Source organism: Erpetoichthys calabaricus, chromosome 8 (genome assembly GCF_900747795.2).
Source record: "Erpetoichthys calabaricus chromosome 8, fErpCal1.3, whole genome shotgun sequence".
NCBI lineage: Eukaryota > Metazoa > Chordata > Cladistia > Polypteriformes > Polypteridae > Erpetoichthys > Erpetoichthys calabaricus.
In genome coordinates, this window is record NC_041401.2 from 82857080 (window position 1) to 82881166 (window position 24087).

Below are 24087 nucleotides of genomic sequence, written 5' to 3' on the forward strand. Positions count from 1 at the left end.
AGTTCCATTGAACGTCTTGTGATGTTTTTATGATCCACTGCAGGGCTTTTTTGGCAGGTTTGGTGTAGCTGTTGTACCAGGCTTTCATGCAGTTAGTCAAAACAAGTGTGTATATATGTAAAAATGAACTGTTGATGCACTTTTCATCCCTGGAAAAACTCTTTAAAAATAACTTTACATATTATTATTAATGAAATACACATGTCATAGGGCATCATGGTTTACAAAATTTTGTTGCGGTGATACTAGTGGATTGCATAAACAGTCTTTTTAAAGAAAAAGAAATCTTCATTTCATGTCTAACCCACATAAAGCACAACCCCAGCACCATCTTCTGTGATACTATTGCTCGTCTTGTACTCAAATTTAAATGGCTTTTATTCACCCATATAGTGTCTTAAATGTGAGTTAATAACTGAATAATGAAAAAGGAAACACTTTTCATGCAAATTTTATTGAATAAATGTTATGAGAACAACAAAAGTGAACAATGCACCTAAAAAAAACATTTGTCAAATGTACAAAAAAACCCAAAGAAGTAAAAAAAAATCACCACATAGCTTTAACATATTTTATCCAGAGCACAGAAAATTTAAAGTTACATTGTTTTGCTATTTTGATTATTAAAATTATTCCACAGATAACTTCTAACATATTTTAATACTAATAAAGCCCAAACTGCTAAACTGCTTAACAAATATATATAACTTTATCAAAACGAAAAAATATATATACAATTTAAAAGTACACAAGAGGAAAATTGAAAGGTCCTTCTCCTTAACTATATCTGGATGATCAGATGGCCCTGTTGAAGAACACATAAAGGTCCAGTTGGTCAGGATGATTGACAAAACAACGTCTCAGAGTCACAAGGTCACAGCCTCCCCAGGCCCCTGTGGACATTCTCAGCGAGCATACTGTTGTTGTGTTAATCCAATTGCAGCTCCACTTCAAGAGGGTCTTCAGAAATCTTCTCTCTTCAGCACCACAGTCAGCTGCACAAGACTTGACCAGGGTGCACGGCAAAGGGCATCACTGGACAAAAAAAAACAAAAAAAAAAAACAAAAAAACAATTGTTATTATCTGGTGTAAATCTTTCAGTGTATGCAGTTCCATTCATAAACCAGAAGTAAATCATAAACTGATAGAAATGGGAATTAAGCAGAGGTGAAGTTTAAAAATGGAGTTTTAAAAGTATTTTGAAAGGTTTTTCATTTATAGCCGGCATTCTATATTTTTGGTGTACATGTGCAAGCTGCTTCACCGGTTCTTTCATAAGCTAATTAGTGGTTGTGGATTAAAGATTACACTGAGGAGTGATGGGGGAGAGACAGTACCAAATACAGGAAGGGACTAAATTGTTCAGAGCTTTTTATGTAATGAATAGTATAGTACTTTAAAATCAATTGTGAAGGACACAGCCATCCAGTTTATTAAAGCTAAGGTCAAGTAAATGAGCTTGGAATATGGAGAAAAACAAAATGTAAACAAAACAAGATACATTACCCCAGAATACTTGGCAATGACGCAGTAGATTCAGACCCAAGACTCAAATGAAGGATTCTGGAAGCACTGGGCAGTAGCATCATCTTCTATTCCAACAGATATCGCAGCATTCCCTCCTTCTTTAATTGCTGCCCTATCTTTCAGTTAAATTCTTCCACTTCACTAAGGCAAGTAAAATATAAAAATAATAAACAAGAAATATTTAAACACTTACTTCAAACATTCATAGACTTGACTTTTACCTGATACTGTATTCTGGGCCACCAAGAAATAAGTCTTCTGCCTCCTGTCCTGATACACCCTGTAGAGCAGCCAGGGCATGGATGATGGACTATCCAAAATTAAGAAAGAACAGAATACAAAAGTTGCTTGCATGTAACTGAAATCTGACCACATCACATTATAAGTGAAGGCATACACCAATTACCCAGTAACAAAGCATAATACCCTAAGAATGTGTGCTTTATTTTGCAAATGAAACAGCCTGGTTTTGTTTCTATTGAAACTCATACAATGAGAAAAACACAACAGTTACTGGGATTGCGAGGATTCACACACACACTAAGATATTGTGGTCTAATGTTGGGAGTTGCATAAGAAAAAACACATTTTAACATTCGTTAGTGGATACCAATTTACTTCTCTCTTTAAAAGAATTGTAAAACTTAGACACCTGATCTGAGATACATCTAAGGCAGTTCAGATTTTCATATTCCCAAAAAGAGAAAACCTACTAATCCATTAATCAAGTATAAATCAGTAAACAGGAAAGTCCACCTGAGCAGTTTTTTTAATAACACAATTTATTAAAAGTTTTGCATATTTCAAAACATTCATGCGCGTTCACTGAAATCACCAGCCTATTTAAAACGGTAAATTTTGTAATATTCCAATTATTAAACAAAACGTCAGATAATCCTAAATATATCTAGATTATATTACAGTATATACTGTATTTTCAAAAATTGAAAAGCATTCAATAAACATTACATACAGTACCTTTAATCATAAAATTCACGGACACACGTCGTATTTCACTTCGCTCTCTGACCGTTAAATTGTTGCTAAATTCTTCCCGTACAAGATATTCTTTCAAGTCGTTGTAAAATTGAAAAGTCTTCATTTTTTCAAGAAGTGAAAATTATTCTTCTGCCAGGAGAAAAATTCAATATTCTCCTATTCTCTACAGCGTTCTTCTTTCTCCTTCTCACTCGAATGGCGAAAGTTCTATTTGTTAATGCAGACCGAGAAATTAAAATCCCGTGGTAACTTTTTTTCTCGTGTGTCGTAAAACATTGGACATGCGCAGAACAAATCGGACAGCGTCGTGAAATGAATTTTAATTAAGCAGAGAGCGCGTGCGCGAGACAAATCGGATGGGGACTCCTGTAAAAGAAACGCAGATCGTGCAGGGTCATAATAGTTACGCTATGCGCCTGCGCGCGCAAATCTGGTAGGCACGCAGATCGGGTAGCGAGTCTTCACTGCCCAGCTGGCACATCTGAAGTCAGACTTCGACTATGACGTCACTTGGGACGGTCGTCCTATCACGAATCGTTTCCGGCGCACTTGGATGACAACGAGCATCGCGGCCTGATTGTAGTGTTTGGTTCTAATCTATTCTCTTTTTGTCACTGACAAGAAACAGTTTCATTGTTGGCTGTTTCTTTGTTTTTATAATGGCGTTAGAGACAGTACCTAAAGATCTTCGGCATTTGCGAGCTTGTCTGCTGTGTTCCTTGGTAAAGGTAAGAAATGTTCATAGGTAACTCGAGGACTGTTCGTTTTTTTTAACAGCAGTTTTTAGGATCTGCTCTTTCCTTTCCTCTTGTGAGTCAGTTGTATGTAGGGTGGTTAATACGAATGGCAAACATGCTGAAGCGGAAGCCTTGGTAACAGTAAAGAGATGGTCAATTTGTTTTTGAGAAAACCTCTATATCGCACTATCGATACACTTACTTGTCGGGTTGTATCATTGAATTCTCGAAAGTAACAACGCAAATGCAGATTGTTGCTGTGATTCACCAAGTTAAGTAGTAGTAAGTCTTTTCAAGGGTTCTCATGTTAAAGTTACGTTTTTCACATCTTTTAGAAAAGTGTACATATTTCATTGTTTATGTCCTTGTGATTACCATCATTTCTCTTTTATCCGCTGTAGACAATCGATCAGTTCGAATATGACGGCTGTGATAACTGTGATGCCTATCTTCAGATGAAAGGAAACAGGGAAATGGTTTATGATTGTACGAGCTCTTCATTTGACGGGTCCGTAAAAGTAATGCTTAATCGATATGCAACTAAATAATATATAATACTAATGCATTTTTTACACAATTCTATTACATGTTAAATTTAGTTGTTTCTACATAGTTGACTGCAAAGAAAGAAAACTGCACATTTTTTATTTAAGAAAAATCTATAATTTGCAGTTCCTTAGCCAAATTGAATTGAATTAGACACAATACTGTGTCTAGCCATCCTGTTAATTACTTTATGAAGTTACAATTTTAAAATTGCCATGGTGTTGTTATTAGTGATTATAAATAACCTTTCAAAGATTTATTTTTTAATTGAACGAAACACATTTTTTTCATTGCACATGTTTAATTTAAAAAAATATTTATTTTTTGTTGTAGAGTCATTGCAATGATGAGTCCTGAAGATAGCTGGGTTTCTAAATGGCAGAGAATCAGTAAGTTTCAAAAGAGTAACTGATTGATGACTTGAGTAGGAAACATTTACGTTTTTGCCATACTGTCACACCAGTTGGGTTTCTTTACACATTTAAGCTAAAATAAATTGATTATGAGTACTTAATGATTGTGTGTCATTGAGAGGATATCCAGCAGTGTCAGTTTTGTCTTCATTTTCTCCTTTGGTACGACCTCCAGTTTGAGTGTCTTCTATAAACTGAGCCTGCTTTTTTTAATTAGCTTCTTTATTCACTGAGTCTCTCTTGAAGAGATGTTATTGGTCCAAGACCACAGAGTAGAGAATCATGCACTGACTAGAACATAATTGTAGAACATGTGAAGACTCTAGTTCCCACATGAAATGAACAATCTTCTATGAAAAGAAGCTGCTGTGCTCTTTCTTAATGTAGTTCCTCTGTGTTACTAGAATAATCTAGCTAGTCATTTATGTTGGCTTCCAAGTCTTTGTACAGTCTAATAGAGTACACTGAGTCTTGTTTGTAATCTTCTGTTCTTATGCAAGTCTTAGGCACTTTATGGTAGTTCACAAAACATTTGTTTTGGGTGGTTATTTTATCTCTTCTGTATTAGTGTGTCAATAAAAAGACTGTCTTGTAGGGTGTGTTACAATGTGCTATCAACTCGAGATGATCCTGTGCTGATCTGGTCTTAGTTTGTATTTGCAGTAACGAGACTAACTTTTGGGTTTAACATTGTTGTAGTTTGCCCCAGAACTGTAGACTAGTAGCAGACCAAGACAAAGACTTGAGTGCAGTTGCAGTGGGCTTCTTGGAGTCGGAGATTGTGAACAAGTTACATTCTAATTTACGCCACTTCCTGAGCAGGTTTGAGGACTTGGTATTTTGAGTAATTTTACAAAATTAATTCAGCATGCATCAGACATGAAAAAGCACTTATGCTGCCATTAAAGCAAATATGGAAGCCATATTATACCTTTGTATTTGGACTGAAGCATATAGCATGATATGGAATCAAAATATTTTTAACTTAATACTACAGAAAAAGTCAAACTATGCATGGAAACATTATGCATTATAAATATAAGAAATGTAAAAATGCAGATCAACATACATATAACTGTAGTCTTCAGTCGAAAGGTGCAGAGTTGGTATCCCTAATTAAGAAATCGATTGGCCGCCAGTTCAAACAGTGCATGTTGAAAGATGGTGTCAGTTTCTTCCATGATGAATTCCTTCAGAGTTTCGTGGAGGAATGAAGAGGGACGCAAAAACTCCCAGAATTTATATATATTGTTAATTTTATTATACAACTGGAAACATTTCCTGTGCCCATCTTTTGTTATAGTATTTAGAGCCTTGTGTGTTTCCTTCAATCTCAAATTTTATTTTGAGAACAAAAGTAAAAGTCGCTGTGAGCGAGATCTGGTGGATATGGGAGGAATGAAGCAAAAACTATATTGTTTTTGGTCAAAAACTCTTTGACTGATAATGCAGTATGTGCGAGTGAGCTGTCATAGTGCAGAAATGTGTGCAGGTGTGATTTCATGGTGCAAAATACAGTTTTGTGTGCGCCACTACTCTGGATGTTTCTTTCCTGATACTTGCCAGCAGATGCCTCAGCAGTTCAGAGTAATGTGCTGATTAACAGTCAGTTCCAGAAAAACTCTTTACTAACAAGTCCATTAATTTTGAAAAACACAATCATCATTGTCTTAACATTCAATATGTCCTGACATGCTTTTTTTTGGCGTGTAGCAAGAAAAATCGCCAAAGTTATGTGCATGATTGTAGAATAAATGTCAGAAATAAGCATCTTCATCAACTCGGCACAATGTGACTTGGCAGACTGAGTAACAAGGCTGTAGGCATGCAAGTCCCAACAGCATAGTTGATAAATAAACCCTATTCCCATACTATTGACTGATTCTGGGAATTTTTGGGTTCCCCCATTGTATTTTGCAATTGTCCTCCAGATCTGATATGAGATATCTCACGATATGTATTATATAGAATTTTTACTCTAGTATGAAGTTTTCTCTGTGATGAGACATTCTTTATGAATGATTACGAAGTTCATATGCTTAGGTGACTGTTGAGTTGTTTTTTTCAATTTGGAAAAGCTGGATGTACAATGAATGACAAGTATCAAGTCTTCTGTTTTATCTATAAAAAAATTGTATCTGCTTCAGATACAATTTTATTTATGTGTATCTGTTGCCTTTGTTACTTTCAATGTGGGGCTTTCCTCAGCCTTTTCATACGCTCAAAGTGAATAACGCTTACAATACCAAAAGCATAATTAATTTCTGTCTAAAGTAGCGTGATGATTGCCATTATATTTTATTAAGCTTACATGATGATGTACCTTTTCCCCTGTGCTGTGTCCCTTTAAATCTAGAGAAATGTATAGTGGCACATTGTTAATTGAGATGGGGTGAGACATTAATTGCTGGCATGATGCCATCAATGGTTAATCAGACGACCAGTTGAGCAAGTCAAGGAAAAACGCATGACAAAAACAAGACTAGCTGTGGATTAGTTAAACTTGGGACTGATTTTGTTATGCTGATCACGGAGACAGCACTTAGAACTGAGGGCCATCATCTCTTAGTACGGTGGTATCTTGGGCATAATGCAGTTGAACCTTGGAGTTTCAAACATTCCTTTTACAAAAATAGAAGTAATACTGTAAGATATCTGAATGTTTTTTAAAGAAATAAACTAATATAGTAACAGATCACTTTCCAGTTAAAAAAAAAAATCTTTGTAGGAATATAGCTCAGTGCTTGATGAAACAAATGTAACAAACAGGTGTTAATGATGAAGGAATTAAGTTATAGGTTGAACCAATATAATATGCCAGTAAAAACTAGAAATTAAAAGAGAGCATAGGGACAAGACACAAGATAGTTATCCTGCATCTTCAAGGTCTATCCCAAGTAGGAATATCCTGATACAAAATGTTTTGTATTCAGTACCAGCAAAATTCTATATTACTCCATACCTTTTGATACCACTGCAAAAAAGACATCCTATTCATTGGCTTTTTATTAAAGTACCTCTGTTATCCAAGTAAACAATGTTGTACCTTTTTCTGTGATACAATAGAAAATTCCCTGACATTTTCTCTCTAGTAACTGAAAAATGTTGCTTCAAATCAATTCTAAAAATAAAAATTCAAACATAGTATCTGTACTATGAGTACTTCAATGAGTATGCGTTTCTGTTAACACAGTTTTAAATTTTATTTTAGTATTAACACATGGAACTCTTATAGTAATTGTCCTGTCAGTGCATTTGCACCATCTGATAACTAATCCAGGAATGATTAGGTAAATAAGCAGAAGATTTTAAGGAATTCCAAGCATGGCATCGCCCAAGACATCACTCACTATTTCTATAGTGGTACCATCTTTTCATGGTTAAGAATAGTGATAAAACTATGTACTTTTTTTATACCGTACCTGTTAACGTTTGAGCCGTGCTGTATGTTATGTATGATTTATTATATCCCATACATTTTGGAGCCTCGTTCAGTGTCACTGGCAAATTTTCTAGTTTGACCTGTAACACATTTATAGCTCTAATAGCATGCAGCAGCTTAAAGTACTACATATTTACTTGATAATTATAATATACTGTTGGGCCTATAATCCATTAAAAGTGTGAAATGATTATTCAGTACTCATTAAACATGTATTATGTTTCTTTCAGCATATTTCAAAACCTTAATTCTCTCTGTTATAGTGTTATTAGCCTCCTGCTAAAAAATATTTTATTAGTAGCTATAGGTATCCGCAGATTAGAGAAGCAAGCGTAATACATGCGGTGATCCAGGCATGAAATTTCAATGGTCACAACATTTAGCAATGTACATTATTAAATGATTCATAAAGTAAAAAGTAAGTAATCATAAAGTAAGCTAAAGCTTTGTGATATTATCCCACATTCAGTCTGTAAGTATGCAGTTTATCCATTCTTTATATGACAAGTGTTTTTTTTTCTTTCTTTCAAATGGGCACCCATATGTATATGTATGATATTTTATGTAAATTTAAAAAATAATCTAAATAATAAACACAAATTGTGAAAAAAATAAAAACATGACAGATTTAAATGCAAAACTCTTCAAAGAAATGTGTTATTTTTCTATTTTGTGAAAATGCTCATTTAGTTATCTTGTTCATGTAGTATTTTCAATAAGTTTACATGTTTGTCCAGGTCAAAAAAAATTGTCAGTTGTCATTTTAATTGACAAAAGTAATACTGCATATATCACACATCAACATTTAGTTGAAATTCTGTAATTAAATTATTAATTACAGTTTAAGAGGGATCCATTAAAAGTTCCTTCCAAGTTTTTACCAATTTGTCTCAATAATTGCAATATTAATACATTTTCAATATGAAAGAAATGAAGTTACTAGTTCTTGTAATCATTGGCACATTGCAGGAAGCAATTTAAGAATGTAAGTCTGATTATAGCTGCATTTACTTTTCATATTCAAAGCTAGACAAGAACAGAGTTAACAATTTTGGTTATAGGAACAGCATTTATTGATTACAATGATTTTTAGCAAGAAGTATTTTATGGTTGCTGAATAAAACTGTTTCTGTTGTTGGGAGATTATTTTTTATAATTTCTTTCTTAGAATGTCTTGGAAGTGTAATAAAACTAATAATTAATTAAATACAGTTTGATTGCTGTGTTCATTATTTGTGTTTGTGCAAACAATGTTCAATTATCCAGTTACCTATAATTGCATTTCTTCTATAGGTAATTTTAAGCCAGGTGTTTATGCAGTATCAGTAAATGGACGATTACCCCCAGGTATGTGTACTTAAAATTTTTAATTAAAATGTGTTCATGTTAATCAGGTCAGCAATTATCTTTCTGTACAAATATCTAAGGGAAAGTATAACACAGTAAGTACTTAGAAGTATGTTTCTGAACACTAATAGTAGAATTGTAGTAATTGTAGATAAGGTAGGGGTAACTGTTAGTAGTCCCATTTGAGAAATTATGATGTATTTGGTTGTATTTTTTTTTTTTATTAACATGAACATTTGTTCAGACCTGTAACAACAGTTTCAGAATAAAATGACATTGTTTGACTTGTACAGCCGTGGCCAAAGGTTTTGAGAATGTGAAAACCAATACTTGTGTCAAAGTTTGCTGCATCAGTGTTTTTAGATCTTTCTGAAACATGGAATGCTGCATTGTGGCATGTATCAGATTCCATAGGCTATGTAAAATAACAACACAGAATATAACTGGTTGGAGGGTGTTAGGTTGTCAAAGCTCCACCCACAACGGCCACTGTGAGCAGGCAAATAAGCAAGAAACGTATCCTTAACCTGTGAAAATTGTACCAAGAATCTGTGATAAAGTAACTATTTCTAGTTTCCTTTTGTTATCTCAAGGACGCCTTATATGGAAAGCATGTTTTCTTAAAACCTTTGCCACTATGTATTTGGTACCTTTTAAGGCCTTGTCTTTCACCAGTACCCTATATACCCACTGTAAACTATAAGAACAGATAATGTACTTTTAAAATTAAAAAAAAAAAAAAAACTCTCAGGTAAACCAGATATTTAAAGCTGTCTGAAATTGTGGATTGTGTCTGGCAGTATAGATGGTCCAGATTTAATGCTTGAAATTGCCATGTAGAAAGGTTTCATTGCCACTTCAAAGCTACAGCAGCAACAAAACAAGAACAAAAAGCAATGCCAATTTTAAAAAAAAATGTATACTTAGCCAGTAGGAAGTCTTTCGTCATACAAATCCACAATCAGCCCATGTAAGGGGACCCCTATTTAAAGTTGACAGAGGTGAATGCAGCAGTCCGCTGAGGCACTCTTTGTGCTCAAGCCATTATGTTCTCTGGGTGCTGCTGGAGCCTGCACAAGTTTGGAGGGGGGAGGATTATGGAGGGCTACAATTTGAAAGTCACAGGGTTGACTGGCTGGGGTTTCCACTGTCCGTGTGTGGTAGCACACTTTTTGAAACTTTAATACTGTTTTTTTTTTTTTTTTTAAACCAATTAGTGATTAAGAGGGAGCTTTGCCTTATTGTCTCCCTCCTGCCACATGCTTGAAAATCATGAGGAACAAAGGTTCCTATCAGCATTTCTTCTGGCAGAACTCAAACATTTTATCACAGTGTAATAATAAAATAATGAAAACAAGAATATATAATAAAAAGGAAAATCAAGCAATTTAGCCTAACACAAACCAGCTGAAATGCCACAAGAAATAGCAAGTAATAAGGATGCTAGCTTATTGAATATGTATATCTCACTCACTCACTCACGTCCGTCCGAAGCCGAATGCGCAGTCGCCTTCTGCGCAGCTGCCCGAAAAACCTTACGAGACCGACATCGTGGCAGGCGGCGGATTTACAGCCGCGAAAATTCAAAGAGATAGGCGACTTCGATTAAAGCTCTAGAGGCCTGAAAGGCGATTTCGACTACAGCTCGAGGGATAATTACGCATTCATTCAGTACACCTATATCAGGTTTGTGGTGCTTATACTTATTACTATTCCACTCGTGCCTGTTTCATCTTACGTTGTCAAAACGGGCTCTTTGTCTAGTTAGTTAATAAAACTGAACTTCATGGCTACCTGAATGATTGGAAAAATGTACTAGCATTAAAGACTTTAAAGCAATTTAGTACAATATTTAAGGAGAGGGAAGGAAAAGTCTTCTTAAACTACGACAATTTTCTTCTTGCTTATTACAAAATTACCAAAGGTTCTAATTTTTTTTTTGGGTTAAAAACTGTCTGGAAGGCAAGTTTTTGAGCACAAATTCCAAGCAGTAAAACAAATCTAATCATTGTAGGAGGGCTATATATGTTCTTGTTTTCTTGCTACTTGAAGCTGCCATTCTCACACAAAAAGGAAGTACCTATTGTGATGATTGTGCCTCGTTGTAATACCATCCATTGTACGAAATTTAAGTTCATGTTTCAACTGTGCATTCTTTTGTTTATATCAAAATGAAATGAATTGATTTTCATACCATAAAGTTACAATTTTCTTTGGAAAATTTTTTTTGGCTTTGTGTGGCACTCCTCAATGACTGCATTCTAGAGAGAGGTAAGGAGCATGCACTGATAAGCGCATTGCTGCATCCACCACGTGACAAACCAACTCGGGATCCCAAATTAGGACCCGAGTGCAGCCATGCAACGGGTGACGCCTCAGCACCACACTAGTTCAGATAGAATGGAACCAATGTGAGGTTTTTTATGGTGGCTGGAGTGCCAATTCTGCCACCAACCCCCAGGTTTTTCCCTGCAGGTTGGAGGGCCTACATGCAGGGCTGGATGCAGATTGCAGGTTAAGGGCCTTGCTTAAGGGCCCAACAAAGTAGAATCACTTTTGGCATTTACAGGATTTCGAACCGGCAACCATCCGATTGCCAGCGCAAAACCCTAGCGTCGGAGCCAGCACTCTGCCCCATTCTAGGAAAGATTAAAAAAAAAAAAAAGGTTTAGAATGAGCGGTTTCTGAAATATCTACTCTGATATCCACTTGGAATGCTGGGAAGTATGTACAGAGAGTTCCAACTTTTTCGGAATTTATATCTCTTTTTGTAAACAAGTTGCATCCTGTTTGCCTTGTTACAGGCTTCAGACCTATTGTTTTTGGTTCAGTAATTACAGTATATACCCCTGTTCTACAAAAATGGTCTGACATGTGTCCAACGATAACTGCTGTAAAAATTGTTCTATTTAACAAGTTTTTTTGATGTCTGTTCTGTTTAGTCATGGGGCCAGGCTTATTGATTTGCAGATATTTTAGTTAAGATACATAATTTTAATTAAATATACATATACAGAGGCACAAGCAAGTGTACATGCATGCAGGTATTCACTCAAAAGAAATTTATATGTGCAATAGCTGACAGGTTGGTTGTGCTACCAGAGCATATGCTGGATTGGATGTTTTAGAGAAAGAAATGAACACAAACGCACGCACACACAAAATAGATCTGGAAAGGTCAACCTTGACAGTGGCATTAAGCCAGCCCTGTACCAATCAATTTGTACAGCTCATTTACTACATTTGACCCAATTTGTTTAGTTTCTAAACAAATATTATGCAAGTTATTCACTTGATTCAATTTCCTGTTTCTTGTAATCTATATTTACTTGTGTATGTAAGAAATATTATGCTAATGTACTTGATTGTATAATATTGTACAGTACAATCTTCCATGGAGTGATCACTTGCAGTATCACTAAAGTGAAATTCATGTGGAAGTGTTGTTTGGACCATTCCATACAGATTTTTTTTTTTTTTTTTTTTAGATTGACAAAAAAGGCATTTTATAAGCAATAGAACCTAGTATTTCATATAGTTTATGCCATTCATCTGTGTAATAATGTCTGCCATATCTTATTTCATTCCCTTCTGGCTGAGTGGATTAATGTATCCAATTGTCCTTTATAGATTAATTTGTAGTTCACTCCCCTCTGTCCAGGAATTCATCTTCTTGATCTTTCATGATCTTCCATGTGCAACATTTTGACCTCATCTTACAGGTCTTTCATAATTTTTGACAATTCCTGAAAGACATGTGTTTTTATTCTATGCTTTTATGTTGTGTTTCATTTCAGGTATTGTGAGGGAGCTGAAAAGTAGGGGAGTCATTTACAAATCCAGAGATACTGCGATCAAGACATAAAAGATGACATCGTTTTGTTTTTTTTTCCTGTTTTGTCGTGAATTGATCAGCAACTGAAGAAATAAATTACTGCTGGCATTAAGCACAAGTTTGAGCCATTCATTCTGTTTTGGCTGCTGCGCAGTATGGAGAAGTCATAAATGTTTGTTTTGCTTTGCTGTATCATTTAAAAAATTGTTAACTTGAAGTTCAACTATACAAGTAAACAGCTCATAGAAAGTAATTGGAACAGTTGTTTATGCTTTGTGGGCGGGTTAGTATTTGATAAATCTTAATTGTTTTTTTTTTTTTATATACATATTGAAAATAAAACAGTGATTAAAAATAAGATGACAAAAATCATCTTTGTTATAATTTGTTGTAACATGTCAAAATACAATTTTGAGAACTTCATACTTGAGGTAGATGTTCTTTCCTGAGATGTTATTTTTTTCATATTTACTGTAAGAACGTAAATTTTAAGATATGGTCAAATAAAACTGTTCTGTTAAAAGAAAAACTAAATGCAGAGTTGTTTCTGTATATTAGTTAAAGTGTTTTATGAAAGATACAAGAGCTGAATGTTGGTATCCATTTAAAAGCAGAGAACATATTGTTGGGTAAGCTCATTTTTAAGACCCATTTACTATTACAAATGATGTTAACATTACATTTGTAAGAACAGAAAACCTCCTTTTATTATTGGTAGGCAATGCTTGGCTCTCGGACAGACCTCTTGTATTTATCCTTGGTTGGATATGCTTTAGCTTCCCATCAATCTTTTTGACGGAAGTAGATAAAGAAAAATGGAACTGTTTGTATTTATTTTATATTCTCAATAAAAACTACAAAGGAAATATACATTCAGCATATTTTCATGAAAAGGAACAAGAGGTGCATATATACAGGTGCTGGTCATAAAATTAGAATATCATGACAAAGTTGATTTATTTCAGTAATTCCATTCAAAAAGTGAAACTTGTATATTAGATTCATTCATTACACACAGACTGATGTATTTCAAATGTTTATTTCTTTTAATGTTGATGATTATAACTGACAACTAATGAAAGTCCCAAATTCAGTATCTCGGAAAATTAGAATATTGTGAAAAAGTTCAATATTGAAGACACCTGGTGCCACACTCTAATCAGCTAATTAACTCAAAACACCTGCAAAAGCCTTTAAATGGTCTCTCAGTCTAGTTCTGTAGGCTACACAATCATGGGGAAGACTGCTGACTTGACAGTTGTCCAAAAGACGACCATTGACACCTTGCACAAGGAGGGCAAGACACAAAAGGTCATTGCTAAAGAGGCTGGCTGTTCACAGAGCTCTGTGTCCAAGCACATTAATAGAGAGGCGAAGGGAAGGACAAGATGTGGTAGAAAAAAGTGTACAAGCAATAGGGATAACCGCACCCTGGAGAGGATTGTGAAACAAAACCCATTCAAAAATGTGGGGGAGATTCACAAAGAGTGGACTGCAGCTGGAGTCAGTGCTTCAAGAACCACCACGCACAGGCGTATGCAACACATGGGTTTCAGCTGTCGCATTCCTTGTGTCAAGCCACTCTTGAACAAGAGACAGCGTCAGAAGCGTCTCGCCTTTGGACTGCTGCTGAGTGGTCCAAAGTTATGTTCTCTGATGAAAGTAAATTTTGCATTTCCTTTGGAAATCAAGGTCCCAGAGTCTGGAGGAAGAGAATAGAGGCACAGAATCCACATTGTGTGAGGTCCAGTGTAAAGTTTCCACAGTCAGTGATGGTTTGGGGTGCCGTGTCATCTGCTGGTGTTGGTTCATTGTGTTTTCTGAGGTCCAAGGTCAACGCAGCCATCTACCAGGAAGTTTTATAGCACTTCATGCATCCTGCTGCTGACGAACTTAATGGAGATGCAGATTTCATTTTCCAACAGGACCTGGCACCTGCACACAGTGCCAAAGCTACCTGTACCTGGTTTAAGGGCCATGGTATCCCTGTTCTTGATTGGCCAGCAAACTCGCCTGACCTTAACCCCATAGAAAATTTATGGGGTATTGTGAAGAGGAAGATGCAATACGCCAGACCCAACAATTCAGAAGAGTTGAAGGCCACTATCAGAGCAACATGGGCTCTCATAACACCTGAGCAGTGCCACAGACTGATCGACTCCATGCCACGCCGCATTGCTGCAGTAATCCAGGCCAAAGGAGCCCCAACTAAATATTGAGTGCTGTACATGCTCATACTTTTCATGTTCATACCTTTCAGTTGGCCAACATTTCTAAAAATCCTTTTTTTGCATTGGTCTTAATTGATATTCTAATTTTCCGAGATACTGAATTTGGGACTTTCATTAGTTGTCAGTTATAATCATCAACATTAAAAGAAATAAACTTGTGAAATACATCAGTCTGTGTGTAATGAATGAATCTAATATACAAGTTTCACTTTTTGAATGGAATTACTGAAATAAATCAACTTTGTCATGATATTCTAATTTTATGACCGGCACCTGTACATGCTTAAATTTAAAAGTGCTTTTAGTGTCCTGTTTAGTTAAGTATATATATTCAGGTATCATTTATTTGCTGTAGTAAATGGAGCTATTGGGTTCAGTACCGTGGGAATAGCTTTTCTGTATTGTTTCTCTCATGTTGCTTTTGGGAACACCTGGAGTAGAACCTGATGCTTTTTTCAAATGTGTTTTGGTGTAGTTGGTTAATTTCTTTTTGGCTTAGCCTTTTGAGTTGTTTTGAGGGGCAGCTCAGTCCCCTTTTTCAGGCAAGATGTTGACAAATTATTTCATCCAGGAGAAGAAATATTGTAAACGTTCCAGCACTTGCCTCTGGAAATGCATCTTCTGGACTCTTCCACCACTCGCACTAACTGTGGCTGCTGGAAGTGTCTGTGAAACAAATGTGCAGAAAACTGTGGTGACGTACAGCTGTCTGGCTCTGCCCAAGCAGATGTTGTATTGAGCAGAGCGACGAATATGATGTCAGATTTGGAGACCTAACTGTACAGCATGGCGGCTGTGTATCTGAAATGGTTCATTACAAAGAGAGGCTTATGATGAACGAAGGGCACAGTATCACGCAACAGTTCCACAAAACACAAAGACCTGCAAAAACATTAGAGATTTATCTGCTCATCATGTTGCTCCCCTTGGGGCACAGATATATTCATGTGAGTGGTGGTGTTATGAAGATAACGCTTCTGTCACTGCTTTTGGTCAATAGGTCTGACACTTCTCATTTTCTTCCTCATAAAGTCAGTAATAGCAGGCACCATTCTTGTTCTATCAGCAGAGTTTCACGTCCTCTGCTGTGGTGTTATTAGCTATGTGACATTGACTAAAGTCTGTCACAGAGTACGAGAATATCAACGAGTCAAAGTCCCCAAAATGTCAATCCAACCTAAGAATGAGTGACGTTACACGATTAGGGCTTGCACATAAATCAATATTGGACCACTCCCTTCTCCATGGATCATTGCAAGGTCCAAATTTTGTTTCCTTAAAAAAAAAAGCTATTGACCTTTATGAATACTCCGCTCTTAGCAAGGAAAATGTAAGAATGCACATTTCTATGCCTTATTCGCAGGTGCCAACTACGTGCGCAATGCTCGATTCTTTTAAGGTGTAGAGCTCTGAATAAGCACGAAGAATCACAAATATGTCCCTTTATTCATAAGAGATGTATCATTTTACAGCATTTCCTAAAACATTTTTTTGCCTCTGTGGCTTTGTTCTCGGGCGTATAGGATGCATCCTGCCAAATACAGATGATCGCTAGTGAGGGGATACCAGTTGATTTACCTGTGAGCTCCCGAATTTAAATCTGATCAACTGCGAGTCAGCGTGTCTGTTCGTCAGATGCCATCAATGTAACTTAATGAATCAATAATAAATAAGAAATCCGTTCATTTTGTTTTAAAACATTATTGTGTCTTATGATACAAAAGGAACAAGCAATCACTTTTAATTTTTCTTTTTGAACTGAAAATTAAGGGGGCACCAAAATTGGAAGGTCACCAAATTCGGTCCCCCTTTAATGCATCAATGAGTAAGAAATCAGTTGATAGATACTTTAAACCATTCTTGTCTCTTAAGACTAAATATTCACTTTATTTCCTTTCTTGATGGTTAGGGTCATCACATTTGGTTCCCTTGATAATTTAATGTAGCAGTAAGGAAGAAAACTCAATTGATACCTGCTTTAAAGCGTGCGTGTGTCTAATAATATAAAAGGAACAAACCTGCAATTTTTTTGAACTGAAAATAAAGGGGGGATAAAAACAGACATGAACAGTAAATATCTACAAATTTGGTGCCCCCCCCCCCCCCCATAATTTTAATGTGCCAGTAAATTAATAGGAAATCAGTTGAGATTAGTTTGATACAGTTCTTGTCTCTCATGATATAGAAAGGACAAACCTTCACTTAGTAGTTAATTTGAAGTGGAAATAGTGTGTGGGGGGGGGGGGGGCGTCAGTAGCATCAGTTCGCTCAGCAAATGTTCAGTTTCTGAAATGCAGATAATACACTCACTCTAATTAAAATCCGGTGTTTTGGATTAACTTGGAGAGAATTAAGAAATAATTAAGTGGTGTTTGGAGACTAACATTTTAATTGTGGACATAATTCTTATTTTGCAGTGTCGATCAAGTAAAAGTAATTGCAGTGCTGGTCAGAAAGTTTTTAATTTCAGAGCCTTCATGAGAAAAAAGGGACTACCTTTGCCATGGTGGTCATGTGAGACTGTTCCACATCCAATCAGCCAGGTGGAACACAACGTGATACATTTGTTCTGAAGGTACTGTCACGTGTTGGCGTCAGAGGGTCATCTTCTGGGCTCATCAGAGGTAAGTGCTGCCATGCTGGGACACAAGGGGGTGCTGTTGCAGATACTATTCTCTCTTTTTCCACCCAGAGCTCTGAGAAGATGCCCAATGTTGGCAACTGACTGCGCCTCTTGCAGTCCAAGGACTTTTCAGACTAAGATGCTTCTGGAAGGTGGCATCTCGTTTGGGAAAGAGCAAACCGCCTGGTGGAACTCCCAATGTAAACAATGGCCGCTCCTCTCACCTACCTTAACCTTTGTTTTTTGGAGGCTCTACAGCCTCTTGATGGTGACAGTCTTAATAATTTGCGGCCTTTTTTTCACTTGCCTTTTCTGTCAGATGTTCTCGAGTGTGTTGTAGCATTCCAACTCACCAATTACTTAAAACTCTAATAAATTGATGGAACCTTTTCAGTCTGCTTTCGGGGCGCAGCACAGCTGTGAAACTGCTGTGCTTCAGGTAACTAATGATTTGCTTATGGTAGCAGACTCTGGACAAGCCAGCGTATTAATTCTGTTAAACCTCACTGCAGCATTTCACACTGTCAGACATAACATTCTACTGTCCAGAATGGAGAGCATGCTGGGTATCTCTGGCACTGCCCTCCAGTGGTTTAAGTCTGATCTGACTGACAGACAAGAGTTTGTTAGCCTTGACAACGGCAGGTCCAGCTCAGTACCCATCACACAAGGGGCTACTCAGGGCTCTCCTTGGCCCTCTGATCTTCTGTATCCACAGTTGGTTGAAAAAGTATTCAACCCCCCTAGACAAAGTTTAAATTTCCTGTAATATTTTTCTTGGAAAATGCATCTTTAGTTTCATATTGTTACATATAAATGAGGGCCTCTTGGACAATACATTTTTACTAAAAAATCCTGAAAATCAAATTATGCTGCAATGATAAAGAACATATCAGTGAAACCTGCTGTTGATTAAGTATTTGACCCCTAATAGTCTGGAGACTGTATGATTGTTAACAATGTAATAAGGGTATTGAAAACAGGTGTAAACAATCAAGCAATTAATCTTCTAGCTTGTTAATTGGTCTGTAATTGATTATTCAGGCCAGTTTTTAGGAACACACAACTGAGAAATCCGTACAAGTGGCTTATTTGGTGAAACCTCAAAACCCAACAAAAATGAGGACAAGGGAACTTTCTATTGACTTGAGAACCACTGTGATTTAGAAGTTTAAATATGGCAATGGTGCCAGGAAGGCTACCAAGCTCCTTAACCTCAGTGTGTCCACTGTGAAGGCCATCATAGCGAAGTGGAAGACAACTGAAAGCACAGTGAACCAGCCTAGGTCAGGCCGCCCTGTTAAAATAACAAAGAAAATGTCAAGAAGACTAGTCAGAGAAGTAAGAGCAAATCCTAAGGTGACTCTCAGTATCTGCAGCTGGAGTGGATGTGCACAAGACTACAATATCAAAGGTTTTGCACAGAGTATGGCAGAGTTGCCAGAAAAAAGCCACTACTAAAAAAACGTCATCTGAAAACTCAATTAGAATTCGCCAACAGACATCTTGACAAGAGTCCTGCATTCTGGAGTCCTGTACTTTGGTCTGATGAGACCAAAATTGAACTTTTTGGTCAACTTTTTGGTCAACACAAAGGCGTTTGTCTGGCGGATGGAAGAGACTGCCAATGATCCAGCAAACACCATACCTACCATCAAGCATGGTGGGGGGAGCATCATGCATTAGGGCTGCTTCTCTAGGGCAGGTGCTGGGTCCCTTGTCCGTATTGAAGGAAGAATGGATTGTAAGAAGTATATCCAGATTTTGGAAGAAAACCTTCAAACGTCAGCCATGAAATTGGGACTCGGAAGACGCAACTACTTTCAGCAGGACAATGACCCGAAACACTGTGCAAAAGTAACCAAAGCATGGTTTGACAAAAAGAAGATCCAGGCTTTGCAGTGGCCTAGCCAGAGTCTGGATCTGAATCTGATTGAAAATTTGTGGCGTGATCTCAAAATTGCAGTTCACAAACAAAAGCCTTCAAACTTTGCCCAGTTGGAGCAGTTCTCCAAGGAAGAATGGGAAAAACAGTCTCCATCCAGATGTGCTAAGCATGTAGATGGCTATCCAAAGTGATTGTAAGCAGTTATTGCCGCAAAGGGTGCTGCTACCAAGTATTGACTGTGAGCCATATGAAGAGGTCAATTGCTTTTTCAACAGCATGTTTCACAACATGACTGTCAATTTGCATTTGTTTAGTTCACCAAGCTCTAAAAGTTTCAAAATATGTACACAGAGAAATAAAAGTTCACTGTCATACTCTGCATTTATGATTTTTATGGGTTGTAATGATGTAAGATGGAAGTACAGTGGCTTTCCAGAGGGGGTCGAATACTTTATCCACCCACTGTATATGCTTCCCCTTGGCCATATCATTCATAGCAATGAACTGGTTATTATTTTTATGCAGATGATACTCGACTCTATTTCGATGTTAAAAGTGAAAGTTCATCAGGACTTTCTCAGCTCACAACTTAGCCTCAGTAAAATTAAAACCTGGATGGAGCAGAACTCTTTAAAATTAAACTGCAACAAAACTGAACGCCTGCAGATTAGGACTAAAGCACAACTTAAGACGATGAGCTCCTTCTCCGTCACTCCTCAGTCAGACCTTCTTCTGATGCAAGGAATCTTGGTCTCATTTTTGATTCCTCCTGTTCTTATTCTTATACGGAAATGACATCACTTTCTATACATGGCCTCCCATTTCAGGGCACCAACATGTTTGGGACGATTGGCGTCACAGATGTTTGTGATTCCTCAGGTGGGTTTCCTTGCTTTAACAGATACCTCAGTTTGCTTCTACACTTTAGAGTGTATAGTTGCTATTGTTGAACAAAAGGGCAAGAGCTGTGCTGATTAGAAGTCTAAGAAGCCATTATTATATCAAGGAAAAATGTGTCTTGTTATAATTATATACTGTAAACTGCTCAAAAAAAATTGAACACTTTGGGTCAGTCAATGGTATCAATTTCTTCATCCTCCAGGAACTGCCTGCATACTCTCGCCACAAGAGGCCAGGCATTGTTGTGCACCAGGAGGAACCCAGGACCCACTGCACCAGCACAGGGTCTGACGATGAGTCCAACGATTTCATCCTGATACCTAATGGCAGTCAAGGTGCCGTTGTCTAGCCTGTAGAGGTCTGTGCGTCCCTCCATGGATATGCCACCCCAGACCATCACTGACCCACCACCAAACTGGTCATGCTGAATGATGTTACAGGCAGCATAATGTTCTCCATGGCTTCTCCAGACCCTTTCATGTCTGTCACATGTTCTTGGGGTGAGCCTGCTCTCATTTCTGAAAAGCACAGGGCGCCAGTGGTCGGTCAGTGAGTCATCATCCAACCCACTATATCCTAACACAGGGTCACGGGGGTCTGCTGGTGCCAATCCCAGCCAACACAGAGCGCAAGGCAGGAACAAATCCACGGCAGGGCGATAGCCCACTGCAGGGTGTACACACACACACCCACACCAAGAACACACTAGGGACAATTTAGGATCGCCAATGCACCTAACCTGCATGTCTTTGGACTGTGGGAGGAAACCAGAGCACCCGGAGGAAACCCACGCAGACACGAGGAGAACATGCAAACTCCATACAGGGAGGAAATGAACCCAGGGAAATGAACCCAGGTCTCCTTACTGCAAGACAGCAGCATTACCACTGCGCACCATTGGTGGACCTGCCAACCCTGGTATTCTATGGCAAATGCCAATCGAGCTCCACGGTGCAGGGCAGTGAGTCAAGGCCCACTAGAGGACGTCTGGCCCTCAGGCCACCCTCATGAAGTCTGTTTCTGATAGTTTGGTCAGAGACATTCACACCAGTGGCCTGCTGGAGGTCATTTTGTAGGGCTCTGGCAGTACTCATCCTGTTTGTCCTTGTCCAAAACAGCAGATACCAGTCCTGCTGATGGGTTAAGGACCTTCTACGGCCCTGTCCAGCTCTCCTAGAGTAACTGCCTGTCTCCTGGAATCTCCTCCATGCACTTGAGACTGTGCTGGGAGACACAGCAAACCTTCTGGCAATGGCACATATAAGTGATTAGTTCCTGTATTACAGTGGGGCAAAAAAGTATTTAGTCAGCCACCAGTTGTGCAAGTTCTCCCACTTAAAAAGGTGAGAGAGGCCTGTAATTTTCATCATATGACAGACAAAATGAGAAAAAAAATCCAGAAAATCACAATGTCTGAATTTATTTGCAAATTATGGTGGAAAAAAAGTATTTGTTCAATAACAAAAGTTCATCTCAATACTTTGTTATATACCCTTTTTTGGCAATGACAGAGGTCAAACATTTTCTGTAAGTCTTCACAAGGTTTTCACACTGTTGCTGGTATTTTGGCCCATTCCTCCATGCAGATCTCCTCTAGAGCAGTGATGTTTTGGGGCTATCGCTGGGCAACATGGACTTTCAACTCCCTCCAAAGATTTTCTATGGGGTTGAGATCTGGAGACTGGCTAGGCCACTCCAGGACCTTGAAATGCTTCTTACGAAGCTACTCCTTCGTTACCCGGGCGGTGTGTTTGGGATCATTGTCATGCTGAAAGACCCAGCCACGTTTTATCTTCAATGTCCTTGCTGATGAAAGGAGGTTTTCACTCAAAATCTGACGATACATGGCCCCATTCATTCTTTCCTTTACACGGATCAGTCGTCCTGATCCCTTTGCAGAGAAACAGCCCCAAAGCATGATGTTTCCACCCCCATGCTTTACAGTAGGTATGGTGTTCTTTGGATGCAACTCAGCATTCTTTCTCCTCCAGACACGAGTTTTTTTCATCTGACCATATGACATTCTCCCAATCCTCTTCTGGATCATCCAAATGCTCTCTAGCAAACTTCAGACGGGCCTGCACATGTACTGGCTTAAGCAGGGGGACACGTCTGGCACTGCAGGATTTGAGTCCCTGGCGGCGTAGTGTGTTACTGATGGTAGCCTTTGTTACTTTGGTCCCAGCTCTCTGCAGGTCATTCACTAGGTCCCCCGTGTGGTTCTGGGATTTTTGCTCACCGTTCTTGTGATCATTTTGACCCCACGGGGTGAGATCTTGCGTGGAGCCCCAGATCGAGGGAGATTATCAATGGTCTTGTATGTCTTCCATTTTCTAATAATTGCTCCCACAGTTGATTTCTTCACACCAAGCTGCTTACCTATTGCAGATTCAGTCTTCCCAGCCTGGTGCAGGTCTACAATTTTGTTTCTGGTGTCCTTTGACAGCTCTTTGGTCTTGGCCATAGTGGAGTTTGGAGTGTGACTGTTTGAGGTTGTGGACAGGTGTCTTTTATATTGATAATGAGTTCAAACAGGTGCCATTAATACAGGTAACGAGTGGAGGACAGAGGAGCCTCTTACAGAAGAAGTTACAGGTCTGTGAGAGCCAGAAATCTGGCTTGTTTGTAGGTGACCAAATACTTATTTTCCACCATAATTTGCAAATAAATTCTTTACAATCAGACAATGTGATTTTCTGGATTTTTTTTTTCTCATTTTGTCTCTCCTAGTTGAGGTATACCTATGATGAAAATTACAGGCCTCGCTCATCTTAAGTGGGAGAACTTGCATAATTGGTGGCTGACTAAATACTTTTTTGCCCCACTGTATAATATGTTCTGTGGTCATACGTAATTTCCGTTTCAAACGCGAAAAGAATTTTATATATATATATATATATATTACACACACACACACACACATACTCCCTGGCCACTTTATTAGGTACACCTTCCTAGCTCTGGGTTGAACCCCCTTTTGCCTTCAGAACTGCAATAATTCTTCATGACAGATTCAACAAGGTGCTACAAATATTCCTCAGGGATTATGGTCCATATTGACATGATAGCATCATGTAGCTGCTGCACGTTCATAATGCGAATCTCCCTTTCAACCACATCCCAAATGTGCTCTATTGGACGGACATCTGGTGACTGTGGAGGCCATTTGAGTAAAGTGAACTCATTGTCATGTTCAAGAAACCAGTTTGAGATGATCTGAGCTTTGTTACTTGGGAGTGTTATCCTGCTGGAAGTAGCTATCAGAAGATGGGTACAGTGCAGTCATAAAGGGATTGACATGGTCAGCAACAGTACTCAGGTAGGTTGTGGTATTTAAACAATACTCAGTTGGTACTAAGGGGCCCAAAATGTGCCAAGAAAGTATCCCCTGCACCATTACACCACCAGCCAGAACTATTGATACAAGGCAGGATGGATCCACGCTTTCATGTTGTTAATACCAAATTCTGAACCTACCATCCGAACATTCAAGCAGAAATCGAGACTCATCAGACCAGACAATGTTTTTCCAATCTTTTATTGTCCAATTTTGGTGAGTCGTTATTTGTAGCCTCAGTTGCCTGTTCTTACCTGACAG

At 38.0% G+C, this 24087-nt stretch overlaps 1 protein-coding gene across 1 annotated transcript; it reads left to right on the forward strand.

The window, feature by feature from the left end:
• The first annotated feature begins 3058 nt into the window (after positions 1 to 3058).
• Positions 3059 to 13381, forward strand: supt4h1 (SPT4 homolog, DSIF elongation factor subunit). Its single transcript, XM_028806996.2, has 5 exons — positions 3059 to 3255; positions 3666 to 3772; positions 4144 to 4199; positions 8959 to 9012; positions 12810 to 13381. The coding sequence occupies exons 1-5, from the start codon at positions 3187 to 3189 to the stop codon at positions 12875 to 12877; spliced, it is 354 nt and encodes a 117-aa protein (XP_028662829.1). The 5' UTR covers positions 3059 to 3186; the 3' UTR covers positions 12878 to 13381.
• The last annotated feature ends 10706 nt before the right edge of the window (positions 13382 to 24087 follow it).

Bases quoted from the DNA above. Each gene is read 5' to 3' on its own strand.
- supt4h1 (XM_028806996.2), top strand. From the start codon at position 3,187: ATGGCGTTAGAGACAGTACCTAAAGATCTTCGGCATTTGCGAGCTTGT. The intron at 4,200-8,958 runs GTAAGTTTCAAA...TTTCTTCTATAG, and splicing joins TTCTAAATGGCAGAGAATCA to GTAATTTTAAGCCAGGTGTT. The intron at 9,013-12,809 runs GTATGTGTACTT...GTTTCATTTCAG, and splicing joins AAATGGACGATTACCCCCAG to GTATTGTGAGGGAGCTGAAA.